The 27,905-nt window shown below is 44.9% G+C and overlaps 1 protein-coding gene across 1 annotated transcript in view; it reads left to right on the top strand.

Moving 5' to 3' along the window:
* itpr2 (inositol 1,4,5-trisphosphate receptor, type 2) overlaps positions 1-27,905 on the top strand; it is a 272,542-nt gene that overhangs the window by 194,424 nt on the left and 50,213 nt on the right. The window contains exons 38-42 of the mRNA XM_073066048.1: positions 16,291-16,426; positions 22,091-22,275; positions 22,353-22,536; positions 26,041-26,297; positions 27,579-27,779. Coding sequence (XP_072922149.1) covers positions 16,291-16,426; positions 22,091-22,275; positions 22,353-22,536; positions 26,041-26,297; positions 27,579-27,779 — 963 coding nt within the window. The remainder of the gene's footprint in view (positions 1-16,290; positions 16,427-22,090; positions 22,276-22,352; positions 22,537-26,040; positions 26,298-27,578; positions 27,780-27,905) is intronic.

A 27,905-nucleotide genomic window follows, 5' to 3' on the forward strand; every position in this document is an offset into this window, starting at 1 on the left:
CTTCTTCCCTCTGTAGTAATTTTAAAACATTTTACTCTACCCTGTTACTTATATCATTATACCTGTGCACCTTACCTTTTCTGGAACTCTGTCTGAATCTCTTCAGCGAGCTTTTCTCCCCAGCTTTCCACAACATTACGAAGGGTCCAATCAACGTCACTGATCAGTTCATGAAGGCAAGTCACCACCATCTTCTCAGAACATTCCTGTGGGATCCTGCCAAAATTTGATATCTTCATTTCAAAGTTCTGCCACCTGCATTTCTACAATAAAGCAATAATCCTCTTTGAGAAAACAGAACCTCTCGATCTTTCTCCACAGCAGCAATCCCCAGTTTGAACTTCCAGAGTAAACACAGACTCCGGCAGTGACCCTGCTCACCTGCAATGCTGACCATTCGTGCGAGGGGATCCAATCATTAGGCCTATTTCTCATTTGTAGTCAGTTCTTTGGCAACATTACCCTGAAAACACCATGTCCTACTTCACGTCCTTGCTGAGGACAGCGATAAATAATGGTCTGGCTCAGAGCCCAAAAGTGAACTGTTAAAAACTGAACCTGATTCTGGAATCTCATCCCTCTCCACTGGACCTAGACCCCGTCTGGACAGGCCTGTTTGCAGCAGACTTCTTCACCAGCTGCTGGGGCTTCTTCTCCCCACAGCTCTGCAGTCTCTGAGGAAATATCTTGGCCCACCTATTTCTTATTTGTATGCTTCTCCTTCAGCAGTGTTACTCAAAATCACAACTTTCCTGAGAACAGCCAGTGTTACCTCACCACTTCCCTCTGCCCCCACAGAGTCTCCACTAAGTCAGTCCAACCGTGCACTATCCAGTCCTTGATAGGAAGAGATCTCCAATTAAATACTGGAGGTTAAAATCCATGTCTCATTATCACTGCATTCTCTCGTCACCTATTCCATCTATTTTCCAGAAAATAAACTGAACCATTTATAAAGAAACCCAGTGACTTTTGGGTATGGCCAGTGCAGCAAGGCTAACAATTCTGAACTCTGCTGTAAACTATATGAGAATTGAACTCTGAATTGTAACCCACAAAGCAGTGCAGTAAAGTGTTATGACCTCATACAAAAACTGTTTATGCTGGAGATACTCAGCACATCATGCAGCATCTGTGGAGAGAGAAATCGAGTTATTTTTTTCAAGTTGATGAATGTCAACCCTGTTTCTTTCATCACATGTAGCTGTATTATTATTTTATGTTTTCCAGTTTTGTACCTTCCAAAAATGGAAAGACCTTTTCTATTCTTTTAACCCCATTATTATGTTATAGACTTTACTACTGAGCCACCTGCATCTCTGCCAATAGTTAACTTATTTCTCAGTTTCTTTGGCCCATTTCTTTTGTTCCAGACATCCAACTCCTGAAGGTTTTTTTTGTATTTGTAGTAAGTAAGGGTTAGCATAAGCAATTGTAAATGGTGTGGTACAGGTCAGTTTTAATTTGGCACTGATTTAATGATAACAACCTTTTTATTTAATGAAGTATTAATGGGTTTTATTCAGTGAATCTCAGGTTTGTTTGTGTGGTTTGGTTATCCAGCAGCCAAGTGTTCATTAGAGGGGATCCTTTTCCATCTTGGCAAAGGCACAGCGCCATGTGATTACCCATGTGAACATCTTGGGGATGTGAAACATGACTGGAGGCGCTGGGGAAGGGAGGTGATTCCAAGGACGAGCTCCCTGGCCTTCACCAGCACGTGGATATGGAGCAGCTGGAACCTGGAGCTGGTAGAACATCCTTTGCCCTCAAGCACTCCAGGGGGGTGGAGCAGAGCATAATCAATTAGTGCACGGGTTCTCATAAACAGAGAAAGAAAGCCTGGTGTTTCTACAGCGCCTATCGTAACCTCGGACTGCCCCTACCCTCTTCACAGTCAGTGAAGAGCAGTCCGTTGTGGAAACTACATATGAATAGGCTGCTTTAGATTCTGTCATGTGTAGTGAGGAGGGATTAATAAGAAATCTAGTGGTTAAAGATCTCCTAGGAAGTAGTGAGCAGACTGTGAAAGAATTCCAGATGAAGTTGGAAGGAGAAAAGCACAGGACCCAAACCACCATCTTCAATGTAAATAGGAGCAGTTCTCATGGTATGAGTGGGGATTTGTCTAAGGTGCGTTGGGAAAGTGTGCTGTGAGCCAAGTCAGTAGACGCATGGCAGATACGGACCAGTTGTTTGAGTAATGCTCAGCCAGAATTTATTCAAATTCGGAAGAGGTTTCAATAATTATCTTTATACAGCATATGTTATTACTGCTAAGTGTATTTTTGAATGTTGCTGCTGTAATGAAATAATTTCCCACTTGGGATTAATAAAGTACTTATTATTATTACTATTATTAAAGGTTTTTAATAGAAGTTTCTATAAGAAAGAGGCAGCGTGTCATTCACAAAGGAGGTCAAGGATATTGGTAAATTGAAAGGTAGGGCAAACTATGTGCAAGGGCTAGTGGTAGGGCTGAGGACTGGGAAGTTATTAGGATCCGGTAACAAAAGATGAAAATTTTCATTTGAAGGGAAAAATTGATTCTGAGGAAAAAAAAACTTGAGTGTAAGATCAAAACAAATAAGAGAGTTTCTCTGGACATGCAAATAAGAAGAAAGCCACTAAGGTAGGTGTGGGACCTCCAGAGAATAAGGCTGGGAAATTAATAACAAGGAACAAAAAAATGGCAGAAATCTTTTTTTAAAATCAGTCTTCACCATGGAGGACACGGCAATTATACCGAAGGTAGTAGATGGGCTAATTTTATATCACAGGGAAAATCTGCTGAAGTAATAAAGGATGTGCCATTGGAGAAACTCAGGGGGCTAATGGTGACAAGGCACCAGGACTTGATGGTCTGCACCCAAGGGTATCGCTGCAGGGTTAGTGCATGCATCAGGTAAAAGTTTTCAAAACTCACTCTGTTATGGGAAGTTACCAGAAGATAGGAGACCTTGTCAGGTGGGAAACAATAGTATGGTTAGTTTAACACCTGTTATTGTCAAGTTGACAAGCGAAGAGGAAAATACTAATCATTTTGGAAAACTTAATATACTCAAAGCTAGGTAAAGGGTAGTGAATCTCTGGAATTCTTTGCCTCAAGGCTGGATCATTCGATGTGGATGAATTTTTTGGAAAGATTCAGGAATTGAGAGGAATGGGGATCTGACAGTTGAGAGCAGCACAGAGCAACTATGATCATAAAGAATGGCAGAGTAGTGTGGAAGGGCAAGGGGACATACTCCTGCTCCAAAGCTCTTCTCTTCATTCCTCAATATGTGCGGGGTTGGAAGCCTGTGACCAGTGGTACACCACAGGGATTGGCAGTGGAACCCCTGCTGTTCATAACATACATTAGTGACTTAATCGTGAATGGTTATAAGGTTACAGAATATACTAAAATTGTAGAATGAGCAGAATATTACCAGTGGGTAAGACTGGGCAGAGAAAAGACAAAGTGGAGTTTAACTCTGAAAAGTCTAAGATGCCGCTGGCAATACATAGAGACATTTTGCGGGCAGTTCACAAAACTACTCAATATACTTCATCAAAATTGTTATTGCTGCAAACTGTAGCCTGCAATTTCCCTTTAGAAAATGCACTTTTGAACCGTCTAAATGCACTAATGATTTTAATTTGTCTGTTTTGCACAGTGGTTGGTTGTCAGTCTTTGCTAATGTATAGTTTTTTTCATAAATTCTATTGTATTTCTTTCTTCTCCTGTAAATGCCCGCAAGAAAATGAAAATCACAATAGTGTACGGTGACATATATGTACTTTAATAACAATAAATATTCTTAATTACTTACTTAAGTATAAGGTAATGCATTTTTCCATAGTCAGATAAGAGTACACGAATGGCAGGGCACTAGGAACTATTGAGGAACAAAGAGACCTTGGTGTACAAATCCATAGATCTTTGAAGGTGGCAGCACAGTTGGAAAGTTTGTGAAGAAGGCATAGAGGGTGCTAGTTGATATTAGCTAGACGTAGCATAGCGAGGTCTTGGCACAGCTTTACAAAACGCTGGTTAGCTGCAGCTGGAATATTGTGTGTGGTTCTGGTTGCTGCACTTAGGGATACTGTTGCACTGGTGAGGGGGTAGATCACATTCTTTAGGGTGTTGCCCGGGATGAAACAATTCACATGTGATGTGAGAGGCGGTAGACCATGCCTGGGCTTCACTACCTGCTGAGTGAAATAGAGGTTTAACCATTCCAGAAAGCTTGGTCTTATAAAGTGTGCTGTGGACCTTGGTTTGCTTTACCAATATTTCATCTGAGCAATGAATAATTAGGAAGGCGTGTGTCAATAATATTGCATTTTGCCCGGCTAAAACGCCTGCTTCCCAACTACTGCGAGTGAGCGTACAATCTGAAAGAGTCTCCCTGAGGAACGTGGGTATCATTGGTGAGATTACGTCAATCTTGTGCTTAGATTGCACACGCAAGCTGCACTCCGTTGACTTGAAGCCCAAGTGCAATGGTCATATTGCACTATGAGAGTGCCAGTGGAATGAATAAGATTCACTGTCTATTCATGGCGAATGTAAGTGGATCTATTTCAACTAATTAAATACACATTAAACAAAACACCAATTAAAGAAGGTGAGTAAAAAAACACGAAGTGCTGGCAGAACTCAGCAGGCCAAACAGCATCTATGGGAGGAGGTAATAACGACGTTTCGGGCCAAAACCCTTCATCAGGAGTGAAGTAACATGGGATGGTCGAGGGGGGATAAGAAGTGGGGGAAGGGATAAAGTAGAGAGCTGGGAAGTGATAGGCTGGAGGGAAATGGGCTAGGGGGGAAGGTGGAGAATTATGGGAAATAAAAGAGAAAGAAAGGTAGGGCTCGGGGGAGAGATTATAGTGAGGGGGGAAAAGAGAGAGAAAGAGAACCAAACTAAAATAATAGATAGGGATGGGGGTAAGGGTAGGGGGCAGGGGTATCAACGGAGGTCAGTGAGTTGGATGTTCATGCCGGCAGGTAGGAGGCTACCTAGGCGGGAGATAAGGTATTGCTCCATCGACCTGCGTGTGGCCTCATCTTGACGGTAGAGGAGGCCATGGACAGACATGTCGGAGTAGGAATGGTCTGTGGAATTGAAGTGTGTGGCCTTAGGGAGATCCCGCCACCGCTGGAGGACCGAGTGCCGGCGTTCAGCGAAACGGTCTCCCAGTCTGTGGCGGGTCTCCCCAATGTATAAATGGCCACATCGGGAGCACCAGATACAGTATATCACCCCAGCTGACTCGCAGGTGAAGTGGTGCCTCACCTGAAAGGACTGTCTGGGGCCTGGGATGGTGGTGACGGAAGAAGTGTGGGGGCAGGTGTAGCACTTCTTCCGTTTGCAGGGATGAGTGTCTGGAAGGAGGTCCATGGGGAGGGATGGGGGGATGAATGGACAAGGGAGTCGCGTAGGGAGCAATCCCTGCGGAAAGCCAAGAGTGGGGGGGGGGGGGGGAGGGGAAGATGTGGTTGGTGGTGGGATCACGTAGGAGGTGGCGGAAGTGTGGGAGAGTGAGTTGAACCAACTCTGCTTAAGATGATGACGTAACCCCGTGCTGTAGCCAAGATGAATTTGTTTCTACATTGAAGTTCAAAGTAAATTTAATATCGAAATACATATATGCCACCATATACCACCCTGAGATTCATTTTCTTGTGGCCATTCATAGTAAATAGGAAGAAACACAATAGAATCGATGAAAAACTGCACACGACAGAGATGGATAAAGGACCAGTGTGCAAAAGCCAACAAACTGTGCAAATACAAAAAGAAAAAAAGGGGGAAAATAATAATTAAATAAATAATAGACATCGAGAACACGAGTTGTAGGGTCCTTGAAAATGAGTCCATGGGATGGGGGAACAGTTCCATTTTGGGGGGAGTGAAGTTATCCCTTCCGGTTCCAGAGCCTGATGGTTGGGAGCAATAACTTTTCTGAACCTGGAGTTATGAGTCCTGAGTCTCCTGTACCTTCTTTCTGATGGTAGAAATGAGAAGAGAGCATGGCCTGGATGGTGGGGTTCCCTGATGATGGATGTTGCTTTCCTTGGGAATGTGGCCAGTGGTGGGGAGGGATTGTGACTATGACCGACTTTGAGCTTCTCAACTAGGAAAAACACTGGGCTGTCCTGACAGCCACATGAACTCCTCTCTGTCTCTTCCTCTGTGCTGACCTATTGTTTTCTGAGGAAGGTTTTTGCTGTCAGTTCATATCTGGGTTTATTACAGTTGTTTGCTCACTGTGTTTGACACTGTGGCCCACCTAGGAGGCTGGGATGTTTCCATGGCGACAATGCAGTGCCGTTTTACCTCCTACACACACTACAGCACAGGAAGGCAAACCTTCGAGTCGTGACTTTCCCCTCCCAGCTGGATCATACAGAACTAATTGACGGGCTTATTACTTACTAACAGCAATTCCCTTCCCTCAGTAATACTTTACTGGCAGCAGAACGCCAAAATTATGGCTTGTTAATCTGCATAATCATATGTAATCAGCAGCCCCAATTATATAGAGACACAGATGCCTTGTGCAATGTTGCAACTATCTCGGCTCAGCAGACCCACTCAGTTTTATTAGCTAAAGTGCATTTGAGAGTTTCTCTGTGATTTCTCCTGAGTGAACACCATTGTACAGTCACATCACACCAGTCCGAGGAACTGCTGGTTATTTTAATCATCACCCACTCAGCACAGTCCAGGGGGACCAGACACAGCCTCACTTTTAGAGCGAGTGTTGATAACCAGGATTGCTTTATTCCCATTGGTTGTACAGCTATTCAGTCACTCTCTGACTGGCCATGATAGAACCCTGCAGGGCTAAGGGACTGTTTGACCCATCATGAAGATGCTAGCTCTCGGCAAAAAGCTGTTCACTTTGCTCCTTCTCCATGGCAGCAGAAAACAAAAGTTTTGCCTTCCCATGTCTTTACCCAAGGGTTAATTATTTACTGTTAAAATCTATCAAGATTTGTAAAACACTTGTCATATGTTATGAAGGAAGAACTTGCATTTATAAAGAGCCTTTCACATCCTGAGTCACTGAGTGCACTGCAGGCGGTGCTTTTGAAATGCAATTGCCTTTGAAAAAGAGGAAAACAAAGTAACAGCTTCCCACAAACAGCAATGAGATAAACGAAACGATGTTGGTTCAAACATGAATCCTATTCACAACAATGAGATCAACTTCCTTCCTCTTCAAAGTAATCCATCATTCCATCATCAAGGACCCCCACCACCCACTGCCCTCTTCTCAGAACATCGGGAGGAGGTACAGGAGCCTGAAGACATTTTAGACACAGCGTTGTCCCCTCTGCCATCAAATATCTGAATGGACAATGAACCCATGAACACTGCCTCACTATTTTTTGCTTTCTTTATTGCACTTGTTATTTAATTTTTAATATATATTTTTATTGTAACTTGTAATAATTCTTATGTATTGTACTGCGCCGCTACCACAAAACAACAAATTTCACAACTTATGCCAATGACAGTAAAACTGAGACTGATTCTAATGCTTTGGAGTCTTTTACTTAATTTTAAAAGAAATATTATTTCATCTGAAATTTGGATCACATTGTTAATACAATTGAGGTGTTTCCTCCAATTTCCTTTACCTTCCATCCAAATGTTAAAGGGGCCCACTAACTAACCCAGATTCCGTGTTTCCTTCATTCTCTGTGAAAACTCTCATAAGTCAAGCAATGTTTGACATTCAGCTGGGCCGGTGAAGCTGGGGTCCTGATCTCCTTAGCCCTGGATAATTGATTATCATAACAATCAGAGAACATACATTTTTGATGTACTATACTTAAGTTCAATTTCAAGTGTAATAGTCGATCAACCATACATGAACACCCATGAAAACAGCCAAATGAAACAGTGTTTTGCCAGGGCCAAGGCTCATTACACAGTACCAACAGTCATACACAGCACAAGGCACATATAGCACATATAAAAAAGCAGCAAAATACAGCACACACACAAAAAATTATAGCCCAAGTCCCAGAGTCCATGAATGTTGCAGCAGTCTGCAGTTGCTTGCAAAATAGTTTGTCTTCTGCTGTCAATCACTGGAGGGCAGCAGTGACACTGCGCTGCACCACACTGCCTCTGGTGCTGACTCCAACAACCCTCTCCTGGACGGCTTTACAGACAGTGGTGGGAATTGAACCCTGATTCACTGGCTCAACCGTTCACCACTGCGCTACTGTGCCATCTTTCACCTCCCTCAATGGATGCTGCCTGACCTTCCCAGTTCCCCCAGCATTGTGTGTGTGTTGCTCCCAATATATGATTTCACCTGGAAGTGAGTCGTTAATATGATGTGACCTGAGCAGATCACCCTTACATGTGGTTTGCATGTGAAAGACAAGCACCGATAGATCTGATTTCTAAAGTAATTGGAGCTGCAAGTATAATCACATTCTACCTCACCACAGTTCTCTCTTGAGTGCTCTGGGTAAATTAAAATGTGTCTTTGCTGCATTTTAATTCTAGAATTGGTGTTAAGCACATTTTTTCAGATGGGAATAATCACCCCCCCCCCCCCCGCCCCATCTTCCTTTTGTCATGGGGAGCGGGGTGTGGGTGTGGCATATACAGACTCCCTGCTCCGTATCTGTGGTATGTATGATGAAAAGGGAACTGCAATCATTGTAAATTGTTAGATGTGCCCTGCTGATGCCCTCTGACTTGGGCTGCTGCTGCTTAACGAATGTAGCATAGAAGATAGCACAATCTCTTTACAATTTCAGCTGTAAGATCAGGGTTCAATTCCCACCATTGTCAGTAAAGTGTTTGTACGTTCTCCACATGACAAGGTGGGTTTCCTCCGCGTGCTCCGGTATCCTCCCACTTTCCAAAGATGTATGGTTGGGGTTAGTGAGTTGTGGCCATGTTGTGTTGATGCCTGAAACATGGAGACGCTTGTGAGTCAGCCAACACGATCTTCGCTGATTTGATTTGATGCAAACATCGCATTTCATTGGATGTTTCAATGTACGCATGACAAATAAAGCTCATCTTTCTTTTCTTTTTCGGAAATGATTCCCAATGGAAGTGGGGGGGGGAGAAGGTGGGGTTCAGTTTTTGTAAGCTGATGCCCTGCAAACACAGCCCTTTCAGCCCATCTTGTCCATGCTAACCCCTTACAGACATTCGTACAGATGCTCATCTCGACTCATTCCATTTGCTATCACTTGGCTTTGGGTTTTGGCAACACCAAATTTGAGGGAACTCATCAAGTAGAGAGGCAGCGACCTGGTCAAAGCATTGAGCTGAAAAACTAGGGAGTGTGTTTGATCAGCTGCCTGTGTACAGGGAAGGTGGGATACTGTGGAAGAAAAATGGTGAGTTATTACCTTCCTTTAATTAGCAATATGCCTAGTGCTGGCCTTGGTGCATAAACAAGATGGAGACAGTGAAGGTCATAGATTCACAAACGAGAAAATCTGCAGATGCTGGAAATACAAGCAGCCTGGCCTGCTGAGCTCCTCCAGCTTTTCGTTTGTGAAGCTCATAGATTGTAGAGAGGACCTGTGGGCTGTCAAGTTTCTGATAATTAGACAGTGTGTCTGGTTTTCCTTCACCTGTCAGGTATTGACATATAAAACAAATTATACGTTTGTACTTTAATGACTTGTTGGATCTAAGGATTTAATGAACCTTCTATATATCATAAATAAAGGCTCACCATTGGGCCTGGGTTCTCAGCATGCTGGCAATAATCTATTTTAGTTTCAAGGATGTTTCAACAACCTGTCTCTTTGTGTTGTGGGCAGGAAAGGGACTATGACATTTTCTGGGAAGTGATAAGAATTGAATTGAATTGAATTAACTTTATTATTTACATCCTTCATACAGTATGTACAAGGAGTGAAAACCTTTATGTTATATCTCCGACTAAATGTGCAATGTGCAATTTATACTAATTTTTAATAAATAGTATGTACAACAGGATTGTCAGTGTAACATAGAAATACAGTTGTGTCAGTGTGAGTTAATCAGTCTGATGGCCTGGTGGAAGAAGCTGTCCTGGAGCCTTTTGGTCCTGGTTTTTATGCTGTGGTACCATTTCCCGGATGGTAGCAGCTGGAACAGTTTGTGGTTGGGATGACTCGGACTCCCAATGATCCTTCGGGCTCTTTTTACACACCTGTTCTTATAAATGTCCTGAATAGTGGGAAGCTCACATATACAGATGCACTGGGCTGTCCACACCACTCTCTGCAGAGTCCTGCGACTCAGGGAAGTACAGTTCCCATACCAGGCAGTGATGCAGCCAGTCAGGATGCTCTCAATCGTGCCCTTGTAGAAAGTTCTTAGGACTTGGGGGCCCATACCAAACTTCCTCAACTGTCTGAGGTGGAAGAGGCGCTGTTGTGCCTTTTTCACCACACTTTTTTGTAAACTTTGACAGATCTAATTGACTTTTTGTGTGCATGTATAAAAAAGGCTGTGAATATCATTCTTTGGAAGACTTGACAATCACACCGTTAGCAAGTCATTCTTCCCTTATTCATGAATAAGATATTCTCTCATCATTCCAATTTATTAGGGATCAAGTTTAATTGAATTTCCTTAGCAACTTAATGCCCCTAACAGATGCAATCTAAGGCATGCCACTACCCTAAATCCAAGGTGGAACTTCTGATTCTTCCTCCCTGTTAGATTTTTCTTTGTTCTTTGGCCTTCCCATATCATCAGTGTTTAAAGCCATCCACAGCAAAGGGTGAATTATCAGAAAGTACTGAATATCCACTCTTACCAGGAGATGCGTTCAGTGGAACTAAAATGCCTCATTCTCCTGGATAAGATTGGAAACTGAAACTAATTCAATTCATTTTTCATGCATCAGATTGCCAGTAGAAACAATAATTACTAGGGAAGCACAGAGGTAGATGAACAGAGCAGCTGTGTAGAACCACATATTTTACAGTATTTAATGCTGTCGGTCCACTGAGCATCAAATAAGCAATTACCTGAATTCTAAGTCAATCACACTACTTGCTGGTAATATGTTTGTGGATTACTATATATAGCCAGAATAATATCTAAAATACTTATCAAGTAGATAAAATCATTGTTCCCCAGATGTATTTGAAAGACTTCCAGTAAGCACATAATCAAGGAGCCCTTCTGTCTTCCTCCCTCTTCTGTCAGGCAGAAAACGCACCTGCTGAAGGCAGGCTGATGACAGGCTCTTTGCCACTGTCATCAAACTGGTGAATGGGCGTCTCATTCGATACAGGCAAATTCTCAACCTCCCAGTCTACCTCGTCGTGTCTCTTGAACTTAATTTGCCTACCTGTACTGCACTTTCTCTGTAGCTGCAATACTCGATCGTGCATTAAGATTGATTAAAAATTAGCTATATTTGTCACAGTACATCAAAACATACAGTGAAATCCATCATTTTGTGATGTTGGCGGCCCACAAATGTTGCCTTGCTTCCAATGCCAACATAACCTGCACACAACTTACTAACCCTAACCTGTACGTCTTTAGAACGTGGGAGGAAACTTGTGCGCGGAGAAAATTCACGCATTCGTGGGGAGAATGTGCAGACAGCAGCAGAAATCAAACCCCAATTAGTGATTGTTTGCACTGTAAAGTGATCATGTTAAGCATTACTCCAACGTGCTGCCTTAATGATAATCTGTCTGGTTAGCACACAGCAGTGTCTCCCTGCACACACAACAATAATAAAGCAATCCAATCCAAAAAAAAGTATAAGCATCTATTTGGCTTGCTGATTCCCAAAGAAAGATTTCTACATGATGCATATTATTGCAAGCCAATTGCTATGCAGGATTATTTAGAGTGCGAACAGGGAACACTTTATGTATTCCTGTTGCCTGAGCAGTGAGAGAGATACTTTGCCCTCTCGTATTTCACTTCACCATGCTGAGTGTAAGATGCTTGAAAACTCACAGTCAAAATAAAATCCAGATTTTCTCTCTTGTGTACTCAACAGATTGAGTTGCCGTTGGTAATTTAAGTGTCTACTTTCACGTGCTCCTAGTGTCAGTGAGTGGAGGAGAATCAGGGGAGGTGATCGGCAAGGAAGTAATTGGAGGGATGGTTCCGATTGGAATACTCAAAGAACTGGGATAGACTCCATGGACTAAGCAGCCTCCTCTATATTACAAGGAAATATGACAAAATACTATTTGGCTGGGCATTGAAGTGTGGACTATTTGAAAGAGAGTCCAAATCAGAAAACAAGATGTGCTCTAGTATTTGTTGAGGAAGTGGACCACGTAGTTCAAAGATATTCCATGTTTCTGGTCAAGCTACTGAACAGCTATTGAATATGATCATTGTCATCGTGTGTTGCCATAGTTTTCCAATACTGGTAACACAGGAAACATTCAACCATGACTTTTTTTAAAAATCCTTCATGAGTTAGTTTTGGTTTTGATATAAGAGGGGAATGCTCAGGTTTGCAGAGAGAGAAACAGCGTCTGATCAATGATCCTTCATTAGAATGGGCTTGTTTGTTGCAACAGGTCAGACTACAGATTATTGCCCCGCAATATATCGTCCAGTGGATAGGATGATTTGGAGGCCACAAGGACCCCAGGCAAAGTTCAGCACTTGCCTCAAAAGGAAATCTTCAAAAGGTGGTACCTCAAGAAGGCTGCATCCAGCTTTTAGGATCTGCACCATCCAGAACATGCCCTACATAAGAACATAAGAAATAGGAGCAGGAGTTGGCCATTTGGCCCATTGAGTCTGCTCCGCCATTCAATAAGATCATGGTTGGTCTGGCCATGGACTCATCTCCACCTACCTGCCTTTCTCCAATAACACAATTCCCCTACTATGCAAAAATCTGTCCAACCTTGTCTTAAATTGGACTGCTTCATTGGGCAGAGAATTCCACAGATTCACCATTCTCTGGGAAAAGCAGTTCCTCCTCGTCTCCATCCTAAATCTACTTCCCTGAATCTTGAGGCTATGTTCCCTAGTTCTAGTCTCATCTATCGGTGAATACAACTTTCTTGACTCTATCTTATCTATCCCTTTCATGCCCTCTTCTTATTATTACCTTTATGGAGGGGGTACTGGAGTCTGATGACTCAACGTTTTAGGAACAGCTTCTTCCCCTTTGCCATGACATTTCTGAACAGACTATTAAATATTAAATCATGAACATTCCTCTTTTGCACTAATTATTTTTAATTATTATAAGTTGTGCCTGCACTGCACTCCTGCCACACAACAACAAATGTCATGACTTATGTCAGTGATATAAACCTGATTCGGATTCTATCACTGTGCTTAGAAAACTGATGCGTTGATTCAACATGTGAACACGCCTGTCAAAACCGACGGATTCACACCCAGCCTTAACCTGTTTCTGAAGTTTCACCATGTTAAATGGGAGCTGTTGGCTCTGAACCATACTTCAGAATCCAGCTATCAGCACCCTCTGCCTCAGCAGAAGTGCTCTGGTGGTCAATTCTCCATGAGAAGTTAGAAATAAACCGTTTGAGCTTTCTGTCATCTTTGGCTCTACATTCCAGACAGTCTTCCCTCCAAATTACTTATCATCACAGTGTTGCAAAGTCCAGTGACTTTCAGCATTTGGGAGGGAGAGGGCTTACAGATTTCCCATACTATCTATATGGAAAAAATGCTTCTTGATTCTATACTCCCAGTTAGCCTGTATAACTTCTTCTGATGTTGTAGAACTCCTGACCTGAGGAATTAGTTTCTGTTCAGCTCGTGGATGGGGCACTGGTGATCGAGTGGCTCTTGTGATTATCATCTACCTCTCTGAAGGACCAGGGTGACTCTCAAGGGTAATCCCCACAATCTTTGTAAAACAAGATTGGTTGATTAACAAAACTGATTATCCAACAACAAGCAAACTGCTTGAGGAACTCAGCAGATCGAGTTGCATCTGTGAGGGAAATGGAATTGTCAATGTTTTGGTTTAAAACTCTGCATTAGGACCAATGATGCAGGGTTTTGACCTGAAATGTTACCATTTCCTCACCCCCCTTAAGATGCTGTTCAATCTGCTGAGTTCTTCCAGCAGGTTGTTTGTTGCTCCAGATCCCAGCAACTGCCGCCTCTGATATTGCCAGAATGTCCTACAAATCCGGCAGTTTCTGTGGAGAAAGAAACTGAATCAACATTATAGATCAAGCACCCTTTGTCAAAATGGGAAATGGGATAAGACACGTATGTTTGAAGTTGCAGAGAGAGGAGGGGGTGGAGAGGACAAACTGAGTGACTGTGATCGAGCAGAGGTCAAAGTTGTACAGGTGACACATTTGCTTTGGATAATACCTAAACTTTGAACAGGACACTCAGGAAAATGCCCTTCATCTCATGATGTTATGAATTAATTGAACTAATGACACCTAGTTCTTTCAGCCTGACAATATCCATATCCCTCCATTCTCTGCACATTCACCTGCTTAATTAAGAGCCTCTAAAGTCCCTCCGTTTTAGCTACCTCCACCACTACCCAGTTGCCCAGCACCCTCTGTGCAAAAATAAACCTTGGCCCACACATCTCCTTTGAACTTTCTCCTCTTCACCTTATATGCATGCCCTCCAGATTTAAACATTTTGACCCCAGGGAAAGGATACCATCTGTCCACTATATCAATGCCTCACACAACTGTGTGAAGTTCTGTGTGGAGACCTACCTGCAGGACAGATATCAATAAACTTGAAAAAGTGCAGAGAAAGTTTACAGGGATGTTGCTGGAACTTGTTAGGGAAAGGTTGAAAAGGTTGGGACATTATCTCCTGGAACAGTGGGGAATGAGGGAAGATCTTAGAGGAGATACAAAATTATGAAGGCTGAAGAGTTGGGCAGAAAAATGGCAGATGGAGTTCAATCTGGATAAGTGTGAGGTGATGCATTTTGGAAGGACAAACCAGAGGACTGAGTACAGGATTAATGGTCAGTTACTTAAGAGTGTGGATGAACAAAGGGACCTTGGGGTTCAAATCCATACATCCCTCAAGGTCGCTGCACAGGTTGATAGGGTAGTTAGAAAGGCCTATGGGATGCTAGGCTTCATTAACGGGGGATTGAGTTCAAGAGTAGAGAGGTCAAGTCATATGAAGCAAGGTTTGCAGAGCTGGGACTTTTCTCTTTGGAGTGTAGAAGAATAAGAGGGGACTTGATAGAGGTCTACAAGATTATGAGAGGCATAGATAGGGTGGATAGTCAGTACCTGTTTCCCAGAGCACCCATAGCAAACACCAGAGGACATATGTACAAAATTAAGGGAGGGAAGTTTAGGGGAGACATCAGGAGTAAGCTTTTTACACAGAGGGTAGTGAGTGCCTGGAATGACTTGCCAGGGATGGTGGTGGAGGCTAAAACATTAGGGGTATTTAAGAGCCTCTTGGACAGGCACATGGATGAAAGAAAAATGGAGGGTTATGGGGTAGTGTGGGTTTAGTACTTTTTTTAAAGGATTATATGGGTCAGCACAACATGGAGGGCTGAAGGGCCTGTACTGTGCTGTAGTGTTCTATGGTTCTATAGATAGGGTGAATGCATGCAGGCTTTTCCCCTGAGATCGGGTGGGACTAGAACTTGAGATCATAAGTTTAAAGGGAAAGGTGGATTATTCAAGGGGAACCTGAGGGGGAACATCTTCACTCAGAGGGGCGTGAAAGAGTGGAACGGGCTGCCAACGGAAGTGGTGGATGTGGGTTCATTTGTAACATTTAAGAGAAGTTTGGATAATTACATGGATGAGAGGGCTATGGAGGGCAATGGTCTGGGGGCAGGTAGATGGGGCTAGGCAGAAATTCAGGTCAGCATGGACTGGATGGGCTGAAAGGCCTGTTTCTATGCTGTAGTACTCTGACTCTATACGTAGCTTTATCAACCTCCATCAAATCTCCCCTTGCCTCTGCTGCTCAAGAGAAAACAACTCAGGGTTGTCCAGCCTCTCCCGTTAGCACATGCTAACTATTCCAAGCAACCTCTTCTGTCCCCTGTCCGGTGCCTCCACAACCTCCCTATAACAGGTAGATGCAGCCTGACCTGCTGAGGTTGATGTGTGATGCTCTGGATTTTCAGGGTTTGCAGACTCTCTTGTGATGCCTGTGACTGGAGCCCTCATTAGTGCGATATCGTTCACATTAACAAGTATTACAGTGTCGTAACACAGGATGGTTGGAATTGGGAAACGATATTTTTTCTTTCATTCTGTGACATCTTAGTTGCAGGTTTGTTTTCTAAGCTAATACATTTAACAAGCTCTTTTTGATCTGGTTTTTAAAGGGCACCGTTCTGAGGAAGATCCTTCTGCTCCGTTACTTTGGCAACCACCGTAGCATCTACAGAGGGGATGGACACGGCAGCGGCGTTAATGCTGCACTGACCGCTGGGAGCTTCTCTAAGGCGGGACAAGCCGGAGGTAAATCCATGGTTATCCAAGGTTACGTCAACTGCCAACGTGGACTTGCCACAAGCAACAGACAGGACTAAGAAACAAGAAACTGCAGATGCTGGATTGCAGAGCAAAAATATAAATTACCGGAAGAGCTCAGCAGGACAGGCAGCATCGGGGGCCAATTGTTTCAGGTCTAGATCTTGCATTAGGGCCGAGTGATGAGAGGAGACGGTCAGTGAATGTGAGTGAGAGGGAGGAGTTAGCGATATGTGCAACCAAATGGCAGCTGGGTGAGAGAGGCAGGAGTGTCGAGTCAGGGTGGCAGGTGAAGGCAGACAAGGGAAAACTTTGGGCAGATAGAGCAGATTTGCAGATGGAGTGGGGAGGTTAGAGATAGAGGCTGGTAGGTGAAGGCTGGGCCAGGAAAGGGAGAGATGATGTGGAGGTTGAAGCAGGTTGGGGAAAGGGTTAAGAAAGGTGAATCAGGGGTGGAAAAAACCAGGTGGAGAGGTATGTGGGTGATGGGCGAATGGAAGCCAGTAAGGGAGGATAATGAGTCTCGGTAATGAGGGTGGAGAGCAGAGGGAGAACTGATGGGACTGGCTTACCTGTAGCTGGGAAATTCAATGTCCATACCATTGGGCTGTAGAACAGGAGGTGTTGATCAGCTAGTTTGCATTTGATTTCACTGTGGCATTGGAGAAGGTGGAGGATGGTATGGGAGTGTGAAGAGGAGCTGAAGTGACATGCGAACGGGAGCACAAGATGACCATTGTGACAGTGCACAGGTGTCCCACAAGATGGCCACTGAGTCAGTGCTTGGTTTCGCTGACATAGAGGAGACCACATCATGACATGTGTCCCTCTGACATTTTGTGTGTTGCTCCGGATTCCAGACTCTGCAGCCTCCTGTGTCTCCATCCACACGCTACTGGACAGCTCATTACCACCTTGAAAATGCACGCATAGGTTTCACTGCCATCTTCAGATACAACAAACAACCCACACACTGCCGTCTTCTTTTGATTGACTGTAAATGAACAAAATCTCCACAGACACCTAGTGCTGATAACGGACTGCCTTCATACAATGCTTTCAACAACTGCATCCTCCAAATCTTCATTTTCATTGTAACATTCAAGATTGTTGCTGTTACCTTCAAATTCTTCAACTAACTGGTTGAAGTAGTGAAATTGTTTGATTTTCACCCTCAGCCATTTCTAGCATCTCCAAGCCTGAATGCTTGAAACACAGAGAGCAAAATGATTCTAAATTTTCTTGCTGCTTATTTCTCGCCAGCTATCAGTGACAAAAATCACAAATACATGAAAATGACACTATTTAAAAACTTTGCTGTGAGCATGGTGTAGTGTCTAAGCACTGCACAAGTGCGCGAGACTGATGCAAGTAAGGAACTGTACTGAGCAGTAAGTGGCTGCCCCGATTAACAAGAATCCACTATATATATGCACACACACACACGCACGCATGCACACACACACACAAGCATGCACACCCACACACAGACACAAATGCACGCACACACAGACACACACACACACGCACGCACACAGACACACACACGCACGCACACACACGCACGCACACACCCACACACAGACACACACACACACCCACACACAGACACACACACACAGACACACACACACACACACACACGCGCACGCACACACACACCCGCACACAGACACACACACACACACACACAGACACACACACACACACGCACGCACGCACACACACACCCACACACAGACACACACACACACACGCACGCATGCACACACACACCCACACACAGACACACACACACAGACACACACACACGCACGCACGCACACACACACCCACACACAGACACACACACGCACACGCACACACCCACACACAGAGACACGCACACGCACACACCCACACACACACACGCACGCACACACCCACACACAGACACACACACACACACACACACACACACACACGCGCACGCACACACACACCCGCACACAGACACACACACACACACACACAGACACACACACACACACACACAGACACACACACACGCACGCACGCACACACACACCCACACACAGACACACACACACACACGCACGCATGCACACACACACCCACACACAGACACACACACACAGACACACACACACGCACGCACGCACACACACACCCACACACAGACACACACACGCACACGCACACACCCACACACAGAGACACGCACACGCACACACCCACACACACACACGCACGCACACACCCACACACAGACACACACGCACGCGCATGCGTGTGTGCGCACCCATGCACGCACACACATATGTATTATAGCTGGGGTTGGAAATGGGGATAAGCTCCCAATGGCGTACATCTCAGATATCCTCTGACAACCAAATCCATCTCCTGGCTTCACATGTAGCTTAGCTACTGAGCCCGGTGAAACCGTTTCTAGTGACTGGAGAAGGGGCAAAGGTAGGTTATTGGTGCCTTAAAACCAGTCGCCTTGAGCAGATGGGGCTTGTCAGCTGTGGTTGACAGATCATCTAAGAGAAGAAAAACTCTGATCTCAAACCTCCGCTGTCTTGTGACTATACCCACTCGAGGGGAAGACTATGGGAGTAAACCCCGAGGAAAATGACAGAGCTGGAGTCCTTAAGGCAGTCCCACATCGAGTTCTACACTGACTGGCAACTCCCGCGATGGTGCTAGTGCTGAACCATATCAGTCTCTGCCGTTCCTTTGGTTTCATCAGATGCGTGGTGAGGAGGAGCCTGCTACATTGGCAACAGCTGACTCTCCATATTGTACTGCCCTAACCTACGTAACTCTTAGATAGCAAGGACAGAACATCCATGTTTGACCCTGACTGACAGAGAGCCTCATAAATATAATCAGCTAATCATGTGGCAGCAACTCGATGCATAACAGCATGCAGACATGGTCAAGAGGTTCAGTTGTTGTTCAGACCGACCATCAGAAAGGGGAAGAAATGTGATCTCAGTGAATTTGACCATGTTGGTTTGAGTATCTCCAAAGCTTCTGATCTCCTAGGGTTTTCATACACAACAGTCTGTAGAGTTTACAGAGAATGGTGTGAAAAGAAAAGAAAACATCCATTGAGTTGCAGTTCTGTGGGCAAAAATGCCTTGAGAAAGGTCAGGGGAGAATGGCCAGACCGGTTCAAGCTGACAGTAACTCAAACAGCCATCCACTACAACAACTGTAACTGCAGACCTGTGAGATTTTGCAGAGCACTATTGCTCCAGCAGCACAGACCTGGAATATTTACACAACTTTCAATAGGTTCATTTAAGAAAGATAAACTTATCTCGTAGAGATGGTGCAAGGGAAGTTTACAAAAGCATTTCCTGGGCAAAGATATTACAAGGAACAGTTGAATAAATGGGACCAAATTTCATAAGAGTTCAGAAGATGATCTTATTGAGACCTGTATGTTTTGAGAGGGCTTGACAAGGTGGCTTCCAAGAGAATGCTTCCCCTGTTGGAGAGAGATAGAACAAGGATGGGAAGGATTAGGATAAAGGATTGACTGTTTCAGCCTGAAGGCCAAGGGTGCTTGAATTTCATTACCCCAAAGAGCAGTAGATACTTGATCAGTAGGTAAATCCAAGGCGAAGCAGATATATTTTTAGTCCATAAAGATCCTAAAGGTTATAGGGATCAGACAGGAAGGAATTAAGGTAGCAATCAGGTCAGCCATGATGTTACTGAAGGACAGAGCTGGCTTGAGGGGCTGAATGGCCTGGTTTTGTTTCTGCTTCTTATGTTCTCGTTATGTGGATAATTGCTCAGGGTGGGCATGAAACCATGACTTTCTAGATCAGAAACAAAACTACCTCATATGGCCAACACCCAGTGTTTAGATTTGAGAGATCAGAGTAGGTTTGTGAATTTCTGCCCAAATGTGATAGGAACAAGTGATTGGGGATGAGGGTGGTATTTAGAGAATGGAGTTGGAAGATATGTAATAGTAACATCAATACCTCTTATCTTGCCCTCACCTGCCCATCTGCTCCCTCCGGTGTCCCTTCTCTTTCCCTTTCTCTCATGGTCCACTCTCCTCTCCTATCACATTCCTTCTCTTTGGCCCTCTACCTCTTCCACCTATCACCTCCCAGCTTCTTTTCTCATCCTCCACCCTCCACCCACCCACCTTCCACCTCGCCTGGTCTCACCTATCACCTCTCAGCTTCTTTTCTCATCCTCCACCCTCCACCCTCCACCCACCCACCCTCCACCTCACCTGGTCTCACCTATCACCTCCCAGCTTCTTTTCTCATCCTCCACCCTCCTCCCACCCACCCTCCACCTCACCTGGTCTCACCTATCACCTCCCAGCTTCTTTTCTCATCCTCCACCCTCCACCCACCCTCCACCTCACCTGGTCTCACCTATCACCTCCCAGCTTCTTTTCTCATCCTCCACCCTCCACCCACCTTCCACCTCACCTGGTCTCACCTATCACCTCCCAGCTTCTTTTCTCATCCTCCACCCTCCACCCACCCTCCACCTCACCTGGTCTCACCTATCACCTCCCAGCTTCTTTTTTCATCCTCCACCCTCCACCCACCCTCCACCCACCTTCCACCTCACCTGGTCTCACCTATCACCTCCCAGCTTCTTTTTTCATCCTCCACCCTCCACCCACCCACCTTCCACCTCAGCTGGTCTCACCTATCACCTCCCAGCTTCTTTTCTCATCCTCCACCCTCCACCCACCCTCCACCTCACCTGGTCTCACCTATCACCTCCCAGCTTCTTTTTTCATCCTCCACCCTCCACCCACCCACCTTCCACCTCACCTGGTCTCACCTATCACCTGCCAACTTGTGCTCCTTCCCCCTTTCCCATTTTATCCAGCCCCGGTGAAGGGTCTTGACCTGAAATACCGGCTTTTTATTCCCCTCCATAGATGTTGCCTGTCCTCCTGGGATCTCCCGGCATTTCATGTCTGTTCCTCTAGTAAGGTAGAAATTTGCTGATTCTGGGCGGGTTGGGGTCTGGGAGGTGCACGTTTACTGTGTGCTCAAGCTCATTACCATGAGGATTGGAATGAAGATCAGCTACAACCTGAACCAAAAAATTAAAATTTAGGGTCCAACTTTATTCTTTTATTAAATGGACCAGAATTGAACTTTGACAATAACAAAATATTACAAGTGCTGGAAATCTGAAATAAAAGCAGAATGTAAAATAAACTCTCAGTAGGTTGGGCAGCATCTGGGGAGGAAGAATGTTGCTGGTTTGTGTTGCTGGTCACTGGCACTTCATCTGATGAAAAGACTGATACACCTATTGTCCAGTCCCTCTTGCTCCACCCAATCCCTCCACCCTTTATCAGAATCAAGCTTACTATCACAGATCTATGTTGTGAAATTTGTTGTTTTGCGGTAACAGAACATGCTATCTGCTCTCTTTCCAGTCCTGGTGAATGGTCTTGTTCCAAAATGTTGACTGTCCATTCATCCACAAATGCTGCCTGATCCACTGAGTTCCTCCAGCAGATTGTTGGTTACTCCACATTCCAGCATCTGTAGCCTTTTGTGTCGCTGGTCCCTGTGCTTTGCTGGAAGGGGCAGATGTACTCATTCTAAAATTGAAACTGAAGTATCTGATAATGTTTTGGCACAGGCAGCTCCTCATCGGATTCAGACAAGGGTGGGATTTCTGTCTACGACATTCAGTGCCACCTTGACAGTGAAGGGGCATCTGAGCTGGTCACTGACCTCATCACAAACACAAAGAACAGCAGGATCTTTGAAGAAAGTATTATGCTTGGCATTGCCTTGTTAGAGGGAGGAAACACCCAGACCCAGGTAGGTCATGGACCAGAGAACTTAATTCTGAAAAAACACTTGCCCCTCTGCTAACCAATCTGTTTCCAAAATTTTAGAACTCATTGCACCATCAGCTGAACGAGCTGAAGAAATCTGAGAAATTCTTCAAGGTGTTCTACGATCGAATGCAGGTGGCCCAGCAAGAGATAAGGGCCACGGTGTCAGTCAACACTAATGATCTGAGCAGTAAGAAGAAGGATGATGAACCTGATGTTGTGGCACCCATCAACAGGAAAAGAGGTAACTCCAAGAGAAGCAATCCTGCAAGGGTAAAGTTATGATTAGCATACAGCTTGCAGGTGGGTTAATGAACCTTGTTAGTGTGATGCAAGGCAAATTTTGATGGTTGAGGCCTCTTCATCTCTGCAGGTTTTAGGATTAATGACTTTAATGCTGAGATATCAGATTTAAGCACATGCCAAAGATTTCCCTGGAATGCTGCCTAATACTTACCCATCGCTCGATGTTCTGGTCACTTTCTCATTGACTGCTCCATCTCCCTCATTACTCTATGAATAATTCAAGATTAAAAGACAGCACAGTGTGGCCACTTTATTAGGTATCTCCTGTACCTCAGCTCTAAAATGCTGAAGTCTAGGCTCCAGACATTGCAGCCTGAGGAAACAGCCCTCATGCTGATTGACTGGAGACGTGTGACATCACCATTCATTCCCTCGAACCCCTCTGAGTGTATGCCATCCTTACTTGATCTCTCCTCATCTGACAACATCCTCATCCTAAATATCGGTCCAATGGATCTGCATTCTCGGGGCAAGTTTTTTACATAGAGGAGTGGTGGATGCCTGGAATGGACTGCTTGGGGAGGTGTTGGGGGCAAAAATGGTAGACGTTTTAGAGGCTCTTCGATAGCCAGATGAATGTGCAGAGATTGGAGGGATAAGGACATTGTGTGGAGGCATACACACATTGGCTAATGCAGTTTTAATTCGTTAAGCACAACATTGTGGGCCAAAGGCCCTCTTCCTGTGCTGTACTGTTCTACGACTGAGCCATTGATGGCCTTGGCTGAACTTGCTCAAAATAACCCTGCAGGTCATGCGAACAGGCAGAAGCCCACAATGATAGATAGTTTCTGATCTTCCACTACTGCAGTTGGGACATCCACACCCCTGCTTCCCCCCACCTTCGCCCATAAGCCTTGCTGGAAGCTTCTATGGCTCCATCTTCAGCCACACTGGGCTCTGATTTTGCTCTTGTATGAGGCTCACTGAGGATGGGAAGAGAGAGATTATGGATCAACTCTTCAACATTGAGGTTCCTGAGGAGGTTTACAGGAATGATCTCAGGACTGAAAGGGTTAACATATGAGATGCATTTGATGGCCCCGTGCCTTTACTCACTGGAGTTTAGAAGAATGAAGAGGTTCTCATATAAACCTATTGAATATTGAAAGACTTCAATAGACTGGATATGGAGAGAATGTTTCCCATAGTGGACGAGTTCAGGGCCAAAGGGTACAGCCTCAGAATAGAAGGACATTCCTTTAGAACAGAGATGGGGAGGAAATTGGAAAGCCTGAGGGTGGTGAATCAATGAATTCATTGCCACGGGTGGCTGTGGAGGCCAAGTCATTAGGTATATTTAAAACAAGCGAAAATTGGCAGATGCTGGAAATCTGAGTGAAACACTCTGGTTCTGTTGGCTGCGTAAGTCTAGGAAAGACAATCTCTGGCCCTGCCAAACATGTGAGATTGACCATCCTGAAACCCCCGGTTTGTGTGGATGCTGTGTGATTTGTTACCGTTACAAATCCATACCATGAAATAACAGACAGTACACTGCATACAATTAAACAATTGAGCTTTATCATTCTTAATTTGACTAAAGGGTTAGTAAAGAAAAAGCAAAAAAAGAAAAAGGCCCATTTTAATGAAACAATCTAATGGATGCGGCAGTGACAGAGGACTTGGGAAAAGGGGATGGCGTTTTTACAAGTGGTAGAGTGGGATGAGGTGTTGTCCAGGTAGCTGTGAGAGTCTGTGGGGTAGGGTGGGAGGTGGTACCAGAAGTTTGAGAAATCCATGTTCATGCCATCAGTTCAGAGGCTACCCAAGCAGAATATAAGGTGTTGTTCCTCCAACCGAAATGTGGCCTCGTCATAATAGTGGAGAAGGCCATGGATGGACATATCAGAATGGGAATGGGAAGTGGAATAAAAACGGGTGGCCACTGGGTAATCCCACTTGTTCTGGCAGATGGAGCGTAGATGCTCAGCAAAGTAGTCTGCCATCCTACACCGGGTCTCACTGATGTACAGGAGGTACCAAACACAGTAAATAACCCCAACAGACTCACCTGGGAGGACTGTTTGGGACTCTGAATGGTAGTGAGGGAGGAGGGGTAGGTGCAGGTGCAGCACTTGTTCCACTTGCAAGGATAAGTACCAGGAGGGAGATCGGTGGGGAGGGACGAATGGACAAGGGAGCCTCGTAGGGAGCAATCCTTGCAGAAAGTGCAAAGTGGAGAGGGAAGGAAAGCTGCGCTTGGTGGTGGGATCCCATTGGAGGTGGCGGAAGTTTTGAAGAATTATGTGCTGGACACAGAGGCTGGTGGGGTGGTAGGTGAGGACAAGAGGAATCCTATCTCAGGTAGGGTGGCGGGAGGATGACTTAAGAGCAGATGTGCGCGAACTGGAAGAGATGCGGTTGAGGACAGCATTACTGGTGGAGGAAGGAAAGCCCCTTTCTATGAAAAAGGAGGACATCTCCTTCATTCTAGAATGAAAAGCCTCATCTTGGGAGCAGATGCGGCAGTGACAGAGGACTTGGGAAAAGGGGATGGCGTTTTTACAAGTGGTAGAGTGGGATGAGGTGTTGTCCAGGTAGCTGTGAGAGTCTGTGGGTTTGCAATAGATATCAGTGGATAAGCTCTCTCCGGAGACAGAGGCAGTGAGATCGAGAAAGGGAAGGGAGGTGGACCAGGTGAATTTGAGGGCAGGGTGGAAATTGGAGCCAAAGTGGATGAAGTCGATGACTTCAGCATGGATGCAGGAAGCAGCACCAATGCAGTCATTGATGTAGCGTAGGAAAAGTGCAGGACTGTCACCAGTGTAAGCTTGGAACATAGACTGTTCCACGTAGCGGACAAGCAGGCAGGCATAGCCGGGACCCATGCGAGTGCCCGTGGTTACCCTTTTTGTTTGAAGGAAGTCGGAGAAGCCAAAGGAGAAATCATTGAGAGTGAGGATGAATTCCAAAAGGTGGAGGGGAACTGCTTGGGTCTGGATTTCAGAAAAAAACAGGGAGCTTTGATGTCTTCCTGATGGGGGATGGAGGTGTGTAAGGACTGGACATTCATAGTGAAAATAAGAAGATGGGGGCCAGGGAGCTTGAAGTCATTGAAAAGATCAAGAGCGTGTGAAGTGTCATGGATATATATTTAAAGTGGAGTTTGATAGGTTCTTGATTAGTCAGGGGGTAGGCAGGAGTGTTGGGTTGAGAGTGAAAATAAATCAGCTGTGATTGAATGGAGGGGAAGGTTCAATGATCTGAATGACCTAGTTTTGCTCATTTGGCTTATGGACGGCCAACCAACACATTACCAACATTGTTCGGACAAACTCTGTGACCCCAGAGCTTTCCTGTTTCACATGTGGGCTGCACACTTAGATCAGAGGATGGACAGCCCTTCCATTCAATTCCAGTTGCTAGTTCTAGTTGTAAAGGCTAACAGGTACAGTGTAAAGCATGGCTTACAAGCACACTGCGTCTTATCATTCCACAGCACGGGACTCGACAGTTCACCTCAAGGAGGGAGTGAAAGGACAGTTGGTGGAGGCTTCCGCTGCCACGTGTAAAGCCTACTACATGTATAGGAGAGAGATGGACCCGGAGGGTGACCTCATCCCAGTGGGAAATGACTGCATTGGACTGGAGGAGAAATCTGGAGATGAGGAGGTTATGAGCCCTCTAATCACTATAATGGAGCCAATCCTAAGGTTCCTTCAGCTGCTATGTGAGAATCACAACCTCGAGCTGCAGGTGAGGTCACGGGCTTCTGCAGGTCGTTATCCTCAAGGAACTGATTCAGGTTGATGGGGGAATGAATGGCTTTTCCCTGTTCGATCTTCCATTGAAGTCTCACCGGCAGCCTAGCGCAGTTGAATGAGGTGGGATGGGGACACAATGAGAACAAGCCCTAATCAGCACCTCAGTGGCTTAAATAACACCAGCCCGACATGGCGGATGACAAATGAACTGTAAGTGTGCTTATAAAATATGTCCAGATGAGCAGCAAATAAGGATTTAATTTTCATCTGTTCTGCTGCTGACAGGACTCCTGATAGAGTCATAGAGGGACGTCCCTTTAAAAGTGAGATAAGGAGGAGGAATTTCTTCAGCTAGAAAGTGGTAAATCTGTGGATCTCATTCCCCAATACTCTAAGCTGTTGATGGTGGGCAGCCCTTATGAAGCACACACACTCATCACTGACACCCTCCAGACAGGAGCTAAAAGTCAACTCCAACGTTCTGCTTTTCAAAAGCTCTTCGCTGAGATGAAAAGTAAATTGGTATAACAGAAAAACAAGAACTAGTGCGTACAGGTTTAAGGTGAGAGGGGAAAAGATTTGATAGAAACTTGAGGGGCAACTTTTTGACACAGAGGATGGTCCATAGGTGGAATGAACTGTCAGAGGAAGTGATTAAGGGCAGGTGCAATAACAACTTTTAAGAGTTGGACAGATACGTGGAGCGAAAAGGTTTGGAGAAATATGGGCCACACATGGATAAATGTGGCTAGCTTGGGTGGGCATTGTTGATTGAAAGCCCTGTTTCTGTGCTGACATAAAGTTGAAGTCGGGTTTATTGTCGTCTGCACGAGGACACGTATGCAATGAATAACTTCCACGTAGCAGCATCACAGGCACAGACACATAATATTCACAAAAAAATAGATTAACAACATAAATGATGCCAAATTATAGAAGAACTACAATTAGAACAACAGAAAACAAAGTAGTTCAAAGTGGTCATGGAGTTGCTATGCTGAGGGTCGTGCAGGTTGTTTCAAGGATCAGATGGTTGAAGGGAAGCAACTGCTCTTGCACCTGGTGGGACTTCAGGCTTTGTATGTACTCCTGCCTGATGGCAGCTGGGAGAAGATGGCATTCACAGGATGCAATGTTTCCTTCTTGAGGCAGACCTACCAATGGTGGGCTGAGTTCTCCTTGCAGCTTCTCACATTCCCACATTTTGAGATGCTTTTTTTTTATCTCAAACATTTGCTTGGTTTTCAGTTTCCAACTTTTGCTATTATTCCAGAACTTCCTTCGGCACCAAAACAACAAAACCAATTACAACCTGGTGTGTGAGACACTTCAGTTTTTGGATTGTATCTGTGGCAGCACCACTGGTGGTCTTGGACTGTTGGGACTCTACATCAACAAAAAGAACGTCTCCCTCATTAACCAAACACTGGAAACATTGACTGAATATTGCCAGGGACCCTGTCATGAGAATCAGGTAAAAACCCTGGGCAGCTGGATAATGTTCAAGTTGGATTTAACATAATGCTAGCTAATCTCTCTGGAAGATTCTGCCTTTACATCGTCAAACCCCTGAAGAGTCTATTGATAAACTCGGCTGAAT

The sequence above is a fragment of the Hemitrygon akajei genome, chromosome 14 (assembly GCF_048418815.1).
Source record: "Hemitrygon akajei chromosome 14, sHemAka1.3, whole genome shotgun sequence".
NCBI classification, from domain to species: domain Eukaryota; kingdom Metazoa; phylum Chordata; class Chondrichthyes; order Myliobatiformes; family Dasyatidae; genus Hemitrygon; species Hemitrygon akajei.